General features: G+C 38.4%; 1 protein-coding gene and 1 long non-coding RNA gene across 2 annotated transcripts in view; one reads left to right on the forward strand and one right to left on the reverse strand.

Moving 5' to 3' along the window:
- The window catches only part of CPA6 (carboxypeptidase A6), a 314,477-nt gene extending 305,096 nt beyond the window's left edge, over window positions 1-9,381 (forward strand). The window contains exons 9-11 of the mRNA XM_030304409.1: window positions 1,564-1,766; window positions 5,777-5,861; window positions 9,004-9,381. Coding sequence (XP_030160269.1) covers window positions 1,564-1,766; window positions 5,777-5,861; window positions 9,004-9,191 — 476 coding nt within the window. The 3' untranslated portion in view covers window positions 9,192-9,381. The remainder of the gene's footprint in view (window positions 1-1,563; window positions 1,767-5,776; window positions 5,862-9,003) is intronic.
- Window positions 9,382-13,412: 4,031 nt separating this feature from the next.
- The window catches only part of LOC115506425, a 34,222-nt gene continuing 32,310 nt past the window's right edge, over window positions 13,413-15,324 (reverse strand). Inside the window, exon 3 of the long non-coding RNA XR_003966372.1 lies at window positions 13,413-14,107. This is a non-coding gene — a long non-coding RNA (uncharacterized LOC115506425). The remainder of the gene's footprint in view (window positions 14,108-15,324) is intronic.

The following is a 15,324-nucleotide window of genomic DNA, read 5'->3' on the forward strand; positions in this document are numbered from 1 at the left end:
CAGTGTTCTTCAAATGTCCCTTTATTTGTCCTGTACCTTTCAGAGCATCAGCTATAGTGTTCATATTATATTCTGAGTTCCATCCATATCCCACTTGCTTCTAAGGCATGTCCAGAATTAGACTCAAAGGAGGAAAACCACAATTGCTATAAATTCCCCATCTTAACTCACCTGTAACACAAACTAGATTTAATCATCTCAAGATTTATCCTGATTTGGCTTGGTTACCTTTTCATATTGAGTAGAATTAGACTATCTCACAGAATCACCAGACATTTCCCATTTGTTTATGGAAAAAAAAAAACAGTTTTCTAGGGCTTTTGGGAGGGCTAATCATGGCCAGTGGCAAATAACTGTAGAAAAGGTAATTCTTTCTAAATGTAAAAATGTCTTGGGACTTTACTACTTTGTGATTGTTACAGTGAATGTTATTTTCCTTCCTCCCCATCATAGACCTACGGGATATATATTTGTTAATTCAAAAATTATTAAATTTAAGTTTCAAGGATTTTTTAAATTTTTTTCGTTTTTTTTACACTTATTTTTGAGAGAGAGGCAGAGCGTGAGTGAGGGAGGGGCAGAGAGAGGGAGACCCAGAATCTGAAGCAGGCTCCAGGTTCTGAGCTGTCAGCACAGAGCCTGATGCAGAGCCCAAACCCACAAACGAGATCATGACTTGAGCCAAAGTCAGGTGCTTAACCGACTGAGCCACCCAGGCGCCCCTGTTGAGGATTTCTTAACTAAATTCTTACCCCCAAGATAGCTGGAGAAGCCTCTTGCATTTTACAAAACCAGTTTGGATATTGCTTACCTAAAAATATAATAGAAATTGTTTTGGCATGTTTTGTGGAATTATTTCTGTCTTGCCTTCATGTTCTTGATTAATCAATGTGTGTATCTTACCAGACACCTGTGCAGATGGCTAGCCTTTTCTTTTGATCTGACATTCACTTATCAACAAATATTTGTTGAACATTTGCCATACTACTGTTCTAGTTGCAGGTGCCCAGCAAGCTGAAGACACACAGTTCCTGCTTTCACAGAGCCCTAGAGTTTAATAAAGAATTCAGACTGAATGTAGTTTCTATTAGAGCAGGGTTTTTTTTTTTTTTTTCTATATTGTTGTGTATTGAATACCAGGCACCTAGAACAGTATAAATATTGGTTGAATGCTAAACAGGTAAATACTGCAGACTAACTACAAGTATGTCGAGTGTTACAGAGGGAACGTGCAGGGTGCCGTGGGGTATAACAACAGGAGCCTTACCTGCTCTGGAGGATCATAAAGAATTAGGTCTCTCACTGACAAAGTCATCCCTTCAGAGTAGTTTATGCAGGCTCAGTTAAAAAATCAGTACTTATTTCCTATTCAGGCCATTGAAGCTTGAACCACCCTGGATTTTTCAAAACTGATTCCTATAAATGAGAAATTAGATGAATTGCTTAATAGTACCATATGTTGATAGAAATGAAAGAAAAAAAAAGCAGTTTAACGATGCTCATTTGTGTCTCTTGCTTCTTGTCTCTCCACTCCCTCATCCCATTTTCTTTTCTGTCTTACAGATGAAGGAGCTTCTATGCACCCTTGCGATGATACCTACTGTGGACCTTTCCCAGAATCTGAGCCGGAAGTGAAAGCTGTAGCCACCTTCCTCCGAAAACACAGGAAGCACATTAGGGCTTACCTCTCCTTTCATGCATATGCTCAGATGTTGCTATATCCCTATTCTTACAAATATGCAACAATCCCCAATTTCAGCTGTGTGGTAAGGTTTTGACCATGTATATGTGTGTGTCAAGCTTTCTTCTTTTCTAACACTAACATGGTTCTAAGCAGTAATGACATATAGCAAACACATATTGTGTTTATGCTAATAAGCATTCTTTACGTATTGACTCATTTTTCATAATTATATGAGGTAGGTAACTATTATTATCCCCATTTTACAGATGAGGAAACTGAAACCTATGGAAATTAAGCAATTAGACTAACAACATACACCTACTAAGAGCCATAGCCAGGATTCAGCCCCAAATCTAGCTCCAACATTGTCGCTTTTGACTGCCATGCTGTGCTGCTTCTCAAATGCAATCATTTCAAACCGATTTACATTCTTACCACAGGTTATATGGAAAGTGTCAGGATGGATTTGATTAGTATTACAGCTTCAGTCACATGTTCAGGGCTATAATTAATTTTATTGAGTAAATAATTGTTCATAAATTATGGTCTGACTCTCATTAATTAAAAGCAAGTTTTAATTTATAAGCGCTCTTTGCTTAATGGTACTAAGTCTCTGGGCATCTATTTGACAAGTTAGCACTCAGAATGAACAGCCCTTCAGGCATTAGATTACTTGTCAGTGATTAAGCAGAGTTCCTTTCTCTCCTCATCTCAGAAACCCAACAAGCTATCCACTGTAGGGCAAAATTCTTTGTAAAGTGAGTCTCGTTCAGAGCCAATAGCATCTAAAGGTCTATAGAATTCAAAACTAGGTCAAACTAATATATAGTGTGAGGAATGAGGAAGAAGGAAGAGGTAAAGGGGAGAGGGCTTTGGGGTTGCTGTTGATGTTCTATTCTTTGACCTGGATACTGGTTATATGAGTGTGTGCAATTTGTGATCATTCATTGAGCTATAAACTTAAAATTGTTATATTATTCTATATGGATGTTAAACTTGAATTAAAAGCTTTGATAAAAGATAAGCACCCCTTTCTTCCTATACCTTGAACTCTAAATCCTTCACCAGTTGGTTGGAGTTGCAGGAATCCCAGATCTAGATGTCCAGGACCTGGAAGGAATGGGGAACATGAGGAAGAAGGCCTGAGGGAAGGCTTGTATTCTGTCCAAAAGAGGAATTTTGTTCTTGGCATTCCAAGCAAGAATTCTGAGCAAATTCTCTTTCTTGAGAAATTTTGTAAAGGTGGTAGTTCTATTCTTCAGCTATTCTTCAGCTACTCTGTGTCAACAGACTTGTTGTTGTCGTCATTGTCGTCGTTGTTGTTGTTAACTTGACAGCTTAACCACCCTGTATCACACAAAGCTTCTCTAGGCAAATATTCACCCCTTTCTGAATTGGGCACAATGTCTATTTATGTTCTCACAACAGATAATGTGGAGTATGCAATATATTAAATCTATTACATGAGAATGTTCTCCATATTTTGAATTTAGCTTGCTATCAGAAGTTAAGCCTATTTTAATTTTGTCTTAGGTTGGAGGTTGTGGTATAAAGAGTAGATCAGTGATTCACAACCAAGAATGAATTTGCCTCCCACGGGACATTGAACAAGGTTGAAGACATTTTGATTGTCACAACAAGGCTGGAGGATGCTATTGGCATCTAGAGGATAGAAGCCAAGGATACTGCTAAATGTATAGGACAGCCTCCACAGCACAGAGTTATTTAGTCCAGACTGTCAATAGTGCCACTGTTGAGAAATTCTGTTACCAGGTTACATATAAGCTAAGTCATTACAGCCAAGATTAAAATTCTCAGAAACTAGGTAGTCTCTGAATGTTAACCAGAAACCATTAAATTCTAATAAATTGTTCAAAAACATTTCCATCAATATGGTAGAGTCTGTGTTTCTGCTAACATTTTTAGGTCATTCATTAAGCTGCTTTAAATATGGAAATAATTGGGAACACCTGAGTGGCTCAGTTGGTTAAGCATCTGACTTTTGATTTCAGCTCAGGTCATAATCTCAGAGTCATAAATTCAAGCCCCGCTCAGCATGGAGCTTGCTTGAGATTCTCTCTCTCCCCCTCTCTCTGCCCTTCCCCCACTCACTCACACATTCTCTCTCAGAAAGAAAAGAAGAGGAAAAAAAGGAATAAAAAATAAGCCTTATTTAGCTGAGGTTCAATAAGTGAGACCTGGAGGTGCCTGGGTGACTCTGTCAGTTAAGCCTCCAACTTCGGCTCAGGTCATGATCTCGCGGTTCATGAGCTCGAGCCCCATGTTGGGCTCTGTGCTAACAGCTCAGAGCCTGGAGCCTGCTTCAGACTCATGTGTGTGTGTCTCTCTCTGCCCCTCCCCTGCTCACATTCTGTCTCTTTCTCTCAAAAATAAATGAAAACATTAAAAAAAATTTTTTTAGTAAGTGAGGCCTGGGACAAGTGCAAAGAGGAAACAATAAAGAAAGGAGGAATTGCTTAAACTCTTTCAAATAGGTGTCTAGCTACACAACCCTGGAAAATAATTCTTGGAAAATGTTATGAAGTTTTCATTTTTTGTGGAATGATCCTATCTAAACCTCTCACCAACATGCACCTGCACCTGAGTGGCAGAAGTGCAGGGAGCTCAAAAGGCTAAAGCTATGCCTATGGTTTTTTTGCAAAGAGGCCAAGAGGTTGTGTTTTTTTTTTTTCTTAGTAGATTTCGGGGTGGGAATTTAGTCCTCCGGAATAATGAGGAACAAAACTCTCCCCACCAGCAGAATGCAATAATCTTCTAAATGTAGAAATATCTGCCCTTGCCATGGAATATTGCTAAAACCATTGGAGAAGATGTTAAAATCTTAGAACATTCTCCATAAAGGTTTTTGGTATTAGGGTGTTTACATTCCTTCTCTGTTGGCTCCTGAGAGGAGAAATTCATCATCAGTGAGATCAATAATAAATTGTCTGCCAGGTTCTGGAGACTGGCCCCTTAATATCCACAAGTGGCATTTGCTGCAGAGGCTGCTTTGTTCATCCCTGAGGTGAATGAGGACAGCAAGCTGCAGCCAAGGCCAACACACGGCACCATGTTGCCCAGAGTACTTCAACTGATGTATTAAATTATTCATAGGCAAATTGAAACGGAGAGTTGTATACTGGTTTCAACATACTTCTTTTCCTCTTGCTGGTCATACAATACTTCTCTGACTCCTTATTGAAACTAATGCTGCTATACCATTTGAAAATGTTTTGAAGTGTAGTCCGTATCCTTTCAGTTCATGTTAGAATATTCACCTTTTAGTAGTTTTGTTGTGTTGATTATTCTTCCGATTTTTGGCATTGATTGGAACAGTTCCACCTCAGAATTTCTACATCTTAGCAGTACCTGAGCTCCGTCAGAGGCGTATGTAACCTTAGAAGTCATGGAGCATTCTGAAATTGTATTCCCATTCCCCTGGGGATAAATGAATAGCATAAGAGAAGTCACTCTTCCTGAACTAAAGGGTTTCTTAATTGATGCAAATGTGCTTTAAATACCTTGTACATAGCCACTGAAGTATGTACTTAAGGATCAATAAGATTATCTTGATACTCTTGCAGAGCTATGCTTATTCAACATTCATGCAAGAAATATTGATTAAGCATCTGTTATACACAGGCACATTGCTAAACACTGCATATGTAGCCTTGAGGAAGACTGACGTTCTTCCCTATCAAGTATTTTGTAATTTATAAAAACAAGTGCCTCTGAATAAAAGTGAAGAGGACAGAACACTAAATCAGCATCAGAAGATATGGGTACTTAACTGCTCCTTGCCATGTAATCCCAGCCTTGCTGAGCCTTTCTTTTCTTGTCTATCAAGTGGAAATATTACTGATCACTGGTCTGCTGTGAGCATCAGTCAAAGCAAATAATGTGTTCCAAAACACACTGTAAACTGCAGCACGTGTCAAAGAATAATATTATTATTAAACATAGCTATTACCTAATGTGCCCAACCTTGCTCTCCAAATTGATGACTGATAATGCTCAGACAACATGCCAGTGTTTCCAAAGGTTTCAATGCAGTGATGGAAAGTGATAGAAGTTTTCCATTTTCCCTCACAGGAATCTGCAGCTTATAAAGCTGTGAATGCACTTCGGTCGGTATATGGGGTACAATATAGATATGGACCTGCCTCCAGCACATTGTGTAAGTTTCCTGTGTATTTTGTTTTAGAATCATCTCTTGAACCAAGATCCTGTATAATGACTTCCCTTTAAAAAAAACAGAAAGTGTGTTCCCCTTTAAAGAGAAATTTTTGACAACCAAATTAACCAAGGAAGATGGAGGGAGTTTATATCTGATTAGTTTTACACTGCATGACAGAAATCATTGTACCAATTTAAATAAATTCTAAGCAGAGAATATTCTAAGCATGTAGTAATGACTACAAAGCTGAATTGAGATCTTATGACAGTAGAAAGTGCCCAAGTGGGCTCCTTAAGCAATTGTAACTACTATAAGGGTGGAAATGGGCCTTGAGAAGGTAATGAAGTAATATCTCAGCCCTAAAAGAGCTTCCCTTTTATTCCTTTCCTCCACCATTCTTGTTAGGAAATTCTGTTTTTTACATAACACCTAAAGCTGAATTTCCCCTTAAAAGGTAATTAAAATATTTCTTACTTTATATGAAATAAAGAACAACTGGGTATATGGAAAGAACTTGAAGAATCAGAAGACATGGATTCTAGTCCTAATTCTCCTGCTAACTGTGATACATTCTTGGCCAAGATACTAATCCTGGGCCTCAGTTTCCACCACTTTTTTTTTTTTTTAATTTTTTTTTTCAACGTTTATTTATTTTTGGGACAGAGAGAGACAGAGCATGAACGGGGGAGGGGCAGAGAGAGAGGGAGACACAGAATCGGAAACAGGCTCCAGGCTCTGAGCCATCAGCCCAGAGCCCGACGCGGGGCTCGAACTCCCGGACCGCGAGATCGTGACCTGGCTGAAGTCGGACGCTTAACCGACTGCACCACCCAGGCGCCCCAATTTCCACCACTTTTAAGTGAGGGATTGGACAAGGTCATTTCTCATGGTCTTTTAAACTCTAAAATTCATTAATTATATAACTTGGAAAATTTAGCATGAAATCATATACATATTAATGTCTACATATGCGCGCGCGCGCACACACACACACACACACACAGGTTGTATGTGTATGTATAGAGAGTGGCACCCAATCTCGCTTTCAGTGAAGTACGAAATTTCTCCTTGATTTCTTTAACCTACCCATTATTATATTCCTAACAACTCACTTTCTTGAGCCTTCAGAAGAAAAGCTTGGTTTGTCAATTAACATTGCTTCTCATGTAAGTTTCTCCTAATAATGAGAATGTCTTAAGTATTAGAATTTTTTGCAAAGTCTATGATCATTGGTCTCATGCTGACCTCTTTAGAACTGTTTTTCAGTACGGCCATGCTGAAGGAGGAAAGATAGCATTTTTTTAAAAGTCATATTCCTAATTATCACCCACATAATATACATTAGTTTTTAATATGAATTTTTAAAAATCTTACACTTCACCTTTTAAGCTTGGTATGAAGTTACAGTCATGGTATTATATTTACCAAGAACAATCTGTTACCATAGAAATGAGGCTGTCACATCACCATGACGTAACTCTTGGCACATATTGACTCTGACTTTGGCTTTTATGACCACTATTTGCAGTTCCAGTGTACTCTAATCCAGAGGGACAATGAAGCCACCGCCTACCTTTTGTCCTTAACCAAAGCAAGAGGAGCCTGAGAAACAGCAAAGTCATTTAATTGTCTTAACTTAATAATCTATCTCTAATTTGTCCTGACAGAAGCAGCATAAAAAGTGGTATTATTTGAGCAGATGAACATGCTCTGAAAAATTTTTTAATAGTAATAGTGTCAGGTCAGTCTGGATCATATTGATTTCAAGAAAAAAGTGTATAAAGATTCTTCTCTTAAAAATTTATTAAACAATTATTAAGAGCCTGTTATGCTAAAAAACGACATACTAGGCACTTTGGGGTGTCAAGATGCAAAATAATAGGGGCTTATGTCCCTTAGCACATTATTTCATTTAATTTCCACAACACCACCATGCAGCAGGTATTATAATCTCTTTTTCTAAAGAGGAGATTATGGTTCAGACAAGTCACAGTAGGTGGTGGGATACATACAGCCTGAGCCCTTAGTCTGCCTTCAATGCCTGCACTTTCACCTCTGTGCCGACAAGCTCACAAGCATGTGAGGTCACAGGAGCCAGAGAGAGGAGAGAGTTGCCAGTGGATTATCAGCTATGCTAAATGTTGTTGAGAGGTTGAAAGTGGCATCTGAGAGGGGGGAAGAAAAACCACCACCACCAACAACAACAAGAAAGGAGATTAGGCCTGCTGTCATTGGTGACCTTCAAGAACTAAGGTTTCATGGACAAGTAGAGGCAAGAACCAGATTGAAAGTGGCTGAGGATACAGAGGCAACATATATAGAGTCTCTTTGCATTCTAAAGCAAAAGGACCAAGACAAGGAGGATGGTATATAGCATAAGAAGGAAGTGCTATAGGAAATCAGTGCTTGAATATTGTGGTCAATGCAGATGCAAGAGAGGGTGGTTTAATTAATGAAACGAGGTCCCAGAGAAGACCAGAGACCAGAGAAGACCATGATGAATAGAATCAAAAGATGACACCTGTAAAAAAACAAGCATCCTCTCCTCCTCTGAGCTGGAAGGAAGAAAGCCAGAGGGCTGTGGTGTCAGTAGAGGAGGTGGTGGGCTGATTACCTTGTGTGGACCTGGGGACAATGGTAAAGTGAAGGGCAGGACCATAAGAGCGTGAGAAAAGTTCATTAAGTGAAGGTCTAGAAAAAGGAGCCTGGAGCAGCTGGCTCCAGGGAGCCAGGAACAGGCTGTCAGTGACTAGAGTGATTTTACAGCAAAGACTTTCTCCAGCTTCCTTTCAAGGAGTGAAAGCAAAGAAACTGAGCCAGGGATTAGTTTGTAGAGGGGGAGAGGTGGGGGCTGAAGTGTGGGTGGAGATAAATGTTATTGGAATTGAGGCTGAGAAATCTTGAGATCATCACACTAGAAAAGCATTACTACTTACACTAGATCCTCAAAGATGATGGCAGGTAGGATTTTTAGTTCCATGAGCCCACTGCCAAGGAACCACTGTTAAATCATTCTTGTTGAAACAGTATTTAATTGTGAGGATTTAGGATAGCTTAGTAAGCAAGTACTATATATAAACTTTGAAAGTTATGCAGACTCTTTAGTGAGGCTCTTTTTTTTTTTTTTTTTTTTTTTTTTTAGATGTGAGCTCTGGTAGCTCAATGGATTGGGCCTACAAAAATGGAATACCCTACACATTTGCTTTTGAACTTCGTGACACTGGACATTTTGGATTTTTACTCCCAGAGATGCTCATCAAACCGACCTGTACAGAGACCATGCTGGCTGTGAAGAACATCACAATACACCTACTAAAGGAATGTCCCTGAGACAGCCCAAGGGTCAGGGCAACCACCAGAGAGAGAGCTAATTCTGTGCAAGAGCCACCCGGCAGTGGGGGAAATTTTATTTTAAAGAGAAGAGCAATTTCTTAGAATGAACATATCTGTGCACTTTAAAAGGACCAACTCATGCAATTCACATTTCTGTGGCAATAAAAAATTGGTAAAAAAAAAAAAATTGAACATACCCTAGTTTGCTGTAAAAGAAGCATCCATGTTATATACGTTTAGAGTTCTATTTGATTAAGGGGGAGAGGGGATATTTTCAAACTCTATTGTCTCAAGAAATGTACACATTAAGGATTTCACTGCAATAAATCTCCTTTTCTCAGTTAAGATCTAGGCTACTAATGTTGTGTAATCTCTTGGTTTTCATTTGAAACGGAAACTTTTCAAATGAACTATATTTCTTAATAAATATACAACTTAACGAGACCTCAGGTGCTTCACATCTTCATCACTGGCATTAGTGCCTCATATACCTATAAAAATACAGCAAGATAAAGCATTCATGTTCAGACTCTGAGAATACCATTTACAAAAAAAGAAGAAGAAGAAGAAGTAAACATAAATTGAGGTGCCAGACACAGTGTTAAGAACTTTATACTGATAATCTCATTTATTACTCAAATATATGAGGTAGATACTACTATCATCCTCATTTTTCAGATGAGTAAATTGAGACTTAGAAAAGTGTTATACGGGGCACCTGGATGGCTCAGTCAGTTTAGGATCTGACTTTGGCTCAGGTCATGATCTCAAGGTTTGTGGGTTTGAGCTCCAGGTCGGGCTCTGTACTGACAGCTCATATCCTGGGAGCCTTCTTCAGATTCTGTGACTCCCTCTCTCTCCCTGCCCCTCTCTCTCTCTCGCACTCTGTCTCTTTCTCTCAAAAATAAATAAACATAGGGGCGCCTGGGTGGCTTGGTCGGTTAAGCGTCCGACTTCGGTTCAGGTCACGATCTCACGGTCCGTGAGTTCGAGCCCCGCGTCGGGCTCTGTGCTGACAGCTCAGAGCCTGGAGCCTGTTTCAGGTTCTGTGTCTGCCTCTCTCTCTGCCCCTCCCCTGTTCATGCTCTGTCTCTCTCTGTCTCAAAAATAAACGTCAAAAAAAATTTTTTTTAATAAATAAACTTTAACAAAAATTTTTTTTAAGTGTTATTTCCATTTTCAAGAATATGACAGGACAGGTGTCTGGACTGGTGGAAATAACTAAAACTTCTGGACAAAATATAATTTTTTAAAATGTTTACTTATTTATTTTTAGAGATAGAGTGCAAGCAGGGGAGGAGCAGAGAAAGAGAGAGGGAGAGAGAGAATCCAATGCAGGCTCCGCAGTGTCAGCACAGAACCCAACACAGGGCTCAATCTCATGACCATGAGATCATGACCTGATCCAAAATCAAGAATCAGTCACTTAACCGACTGAGCCACCCAGGTGCCCCAAAATATAATTTTTTAATCATCTTTAAGACATCAAACAAGAAAGTAAGAAAATCTCCAGTTAGGCATTGAGTGAAGGCAGGAACCTAGAAAGGTAAGTGGTACACTGTTATCCTGAGAGCATCTGTCAAGATAGGTGAGTGCAGACTTTGATTTTCACAGCATTTTGGAGGATGGGAACAGAGAACAAAGCCCAAGGCTACTCCAAGGTGGGAAGTCTAATAACAGATTCTCCTCCTACCAGAATTCTAAGATTCCAAAGGGCTATACCTTCAGTTTAAGGGTAAATTATAAATAAACCCCCATACTGTCTTCAAGGGACAATTGACTATTTCAAAATTTGGCAAGAATAGAGAGGGGAGAAACTACAGCTGAATCATAGGTCAGTTCTCACCAATTTGTGGGCCAAATTCAAATTACTTAAATGGTCTGATAAACCTCTAGCCAAGAATTTAATTCAGACTAATCCCAGATTGGTTATCCCCTCCAAGAATTTGGTAGAAGGAAACGCAAATCCTCTCAGGATGAAAAGATGAGCCTGAAAACTTCCAGAAAGAGTGGGGGGGGGGGGGAAGATGATCACAAAGGAAAGAAGACTAGAGTAACATGAAACTTTTCAACAGCACCACTGAAGTTTGAAGACAATGGAGAAATGCCTTAGTTTTCAGGGGCCATTCTGTCCTAAAAATCTACACCCAGCAAAATGATAATGAAAAGTGAGGGTAAAATACAAACACTTTCAAAGAATTGAGGTCCTAAATTATTAACCTTTCTCAGGAAAATCCTGAGGGATCTACTCTACCAAACTGAGGGATTAAACCAAGAAAAAGATATAGGATCTCAGAAATCAGGAATTCAGGAGAAAGGCATGGGGAAAAAAATCTCAAGATAACAGTGAAGACAAAAGTCTAATAGCTGCAAAACAGGCTTAAAGAACCACCAAAGTGGAATAGAAGGAGAACTAAAGTCTCAGATGAAATTCTCCAAGATAAACATGAAACAGAACACATGTTCAGAGACAATTTTTACTTCTATCAGAAAATCTGGGGATGGATTAGTAATAAAAGCACAGAAACCAAGAAAATAATAACAAAATGCAGCTGTTAATTGTGGTGCAAACAATGGCTACAGGAGAGAAGAAATAATAATATACTATATGACTTAGCTATAAACAGTATTCATATATTTAATTTTAGCCCTAAATATCAATTTAACCAAAAACAGTGATATAAATATATTTGAAGGGGAGGAAGAAGTACTGTATGTGAAAGAAGGGGTATAGGAGAGTTAAATCTTCATCTGCTGTAGCAGGAAGTCAATAGACAATATCTAAAACTGAAAGAAAAAAATCAAGAAATAACAGGATATGCATGTTACCTAGACATAAGAAAGTAAATTCTAGAAGAAACAATGTAAAAGATTAAGAATTATTGGGCTAAGGAGAGGGAGTTGGGAGTAAGGAAGGATGAAGTAGAGGACTACTGTTTTTAATATAAACCTTGTTATTATTTGACTGGCTTTGTTTTTTTTTAATTATGAAAAATATACAAAGTATATTCCTTTTAAAGGAAGAGTGTTTTTTTGTTTTGGAAGTATTCTAACACTTTTTTTTTTAATTCTTTAGTTAACATATAGTACAATGTTGGTTTCAGGAGTAGAATTCAACGATTCATCACTTACATATAACACCCAGGGCTCATCCCAACAAATGCCCTTAATACCCATCACCCATTTAGCCCATCCCTCCCCCAATTTCCTCCATCAACCCTTAGTTCTCTATTGTTAAGAGTCTCTTACGGTTTGTTTTCCACCCTCCTCTTTTCCCCCCTTTCCTGTATGTTCATCTGTTTCTTAAATTCCACATAGGAGAAAAGTCATATGATATTTTTCTTTCTATGACTTATTTCGCTTAGCATAATACATTCTAGTTCCATCCACATTGTTACAAATGGGAAGATTTCATTCTTTTTTATCCCCGAGTAATAAATATGTATATCCATTCATCAGATGATGAACATTTGGATTCTTTCCATAATTTGGCTATTGTTGGTAGCACTGCTATAAACATTGGGTGCATGTGCCCCTTCGAATCAGCATTTTTGTATCCTTTAGATAAATACCTAGTAGTGCAATTGCTGGGTTAAGGGTAACTCTATTTTTAATTTTTTGAGGAACCTCCATACTCTTTTCCACAGTGGCTGCATCTATATGCCTTCCCACCAGCAGTGCAAAAAGGGTTCCCCTTTCTCCACATCCTCGCCAACACCTGCTGTTTCTTGTGTTGTTAACTTAGCCATTCTGACAGGTGTGACATAGTACATCATCATGGTTTTGATTTGTATTTCCCTGATGATGAGCATCTTTCATGTGTCTATTAGCCATCTGGATGTCTTCTTCAGAAAAGTGTCTATTAATGTCTTTCCTGCTTTGTTGAAGATTAACTGACCATAAAGTTATAGGTCCATTTCTGGGTTTTCTATTCTGTTCCATTGATTTGTGTGTCTGTTTTTGTGACAGGACCATACTGTCTTATGACTACAGCTTTGTAATATAGCTTGATATCAGGAACTGTGATGCCTCCAGTTCTGTTTTTCTTTTCCAGAATTGCTTTGGCTATTAGGGGTCCTTTTGTGGTTTCATAAAAGTTTTAGGATTATTTGTTCTAGCTCTGTGAAAAGTGATATTTTGATAGGGATTGCATTAAATATGCAGGTTGCTTTAAGTAATATGGACATTTTAACAATGTTTGTTTTTCCAATTTATAAACATGGAATGTTTTTCCATTTCTTTGTGTCCTAGGAAAAGTGTTTCTTAAAGTGAACTCCCAACTATTTGCCACCCAGTCTTTTTGATGTTAATAAAATGTACATTATTTCAATAAAAATTTAAAACTAAATTTAAGAGAAATATTAAATGAGATCATATGTGAAATGCCTAGCACAGAACCTAGAATATAGTAGACAATCAGGAAATACTAATCTTTTCTATGCTTTACAAATCTAATATATCTTTTTATCTTGTAATTCCAGTTATATGTTTGTAGGAATGGATCTCAAGCAAGTTTGAGGCTCAGTCCTGCTAAGAAATAGTATACCTGGGAATTTAAACTTCAGTTCATCCAGTCTGGTGGTAAATGCTCACAAATGACCTGGGACTGGAGGGTTGTTTTTATACTAATTATTTCTACCCATAGAGCAGGCGAAAACCAAAATGTCCAGAATGACCAGAAGGGCCCGAAGCTTCTGAAGACTCCCAACGATGGAAGGGTGCTACTTCTCAAAGCACCTGACAAAAAGGCATACATTTGCCTGCTGTCATCCACTGGCCATCATGAGTCCTTGACACGAGGAAACTCTCCCAATTGATTGCGAGCGTGCTGTGCTCCCCCCAGTCTGTTAGCTTTCTGTATCTAGACCATTTGCTGGTGTCTATTGATGCTTTCCCATCAAACATGATCTCCCCTGTAACAACCCAACAACAAACAACTCTTGAATATCCAGGAAGAAGAAAATAACTTATAGATAACCCCCCCAATCAAGTTTGTATTATATTTTTAATTGCCATCTATTCCATGCCCTATGGCATAGATTAGCAAGTTAATATCAAGAACTTACATTTATATTATTATTTTAGTTTTCTCTGCCCTTCACATAGTGCAGGTGCTGAGTATTTTTTTTTTCAAAGCCGAAAAGAGGTCAACAGAAAATATACAAGCTAAATAATCCACAGACTAGCTGGGTATATAGTTTCTCTATTATCCAGTCATCAATTCAGAATGAAATTTTGCCTTCATGAACCTCATGTAAATTCTTTTCAGTGATTACTCTTGCATTTCGGTAGCACTGTATATATTTTACAGCTCAAATTCTATAAGTGGATATTTTAATATTTATAGGCTATTTTCATTTTTAATCTTTTAAAACTAAGTCACAAAATGTACTGTTGGATGATGTATGTTCAAAGCACATTGCTAGGTGCTATGTGTGAGGAGGGGTGCTGAGAACAAAAAGTGTTTTATTTATATCAATACTTGCTTAGGAATGGAAAAGTTAACTTCAAACTAAAAACAGCACCTGCATTTTTGAAAATAGTTTAGCAAGACACTTCCCCATCCCCACTACTATTAAAAGCAGTTTTACAGATTCTGGTTATGTTAAGTTGTAACTCTCAGATCGTTTTAGTGAGTATATCAGTTTTGTAGGACTGCCTCAGCAAATTTCCACAAATTGGGTGGCTTAAAACAATAAAAATTTGTCATCTCAGTTCTAGAGGCTAGAAGTCCAAAATCAAGGAAGGTCAGGGCACTGCCTCCTCTAAAACCTATAGGGAATCCTTCCTTGCCTCTTCTTAGTTGCTGGTTGGTTGCCAGCAATCTTTGGTGTTCCTTGCTGCTACATAATTTCAAACTTAGCCTTCCTCTCACATGGCCTCCCCCCACTGTGTGTCTCTTGTCCTCACATGGCCATGTTCTTGGAAGGACACTAGTCATATTGGATTAGGAGCCCACCCTACTTCAGTATGAACTCATCTTAACGAATTACATCTGCAGTGACCCTGTTTCCGATAAGGTCCAATTCTTTTTTTTTTTTTTTTTTTAATGTTTAGTCTTTCTTGAGAGAGAGAGAGACAGAGCACAAGTCGGGGAGAGGCAGAGAGAAAGGGAGACACCGAATCCAAA

The sequence above is a fragment of the Lynx canadensis genome, chromosome F2, assembly GCF_007474595.2.
Source record: "Lynx canadensis isolate LIC74 chromosome F2, mLynCan4.pri.v2, whole genome shotgun sequence".
Lineage (NCBI taxonomy): Eukaryota > Metazoa > Chordata > Mammalia > Carnivora > Felidae > Lynx > Lynx canadensis.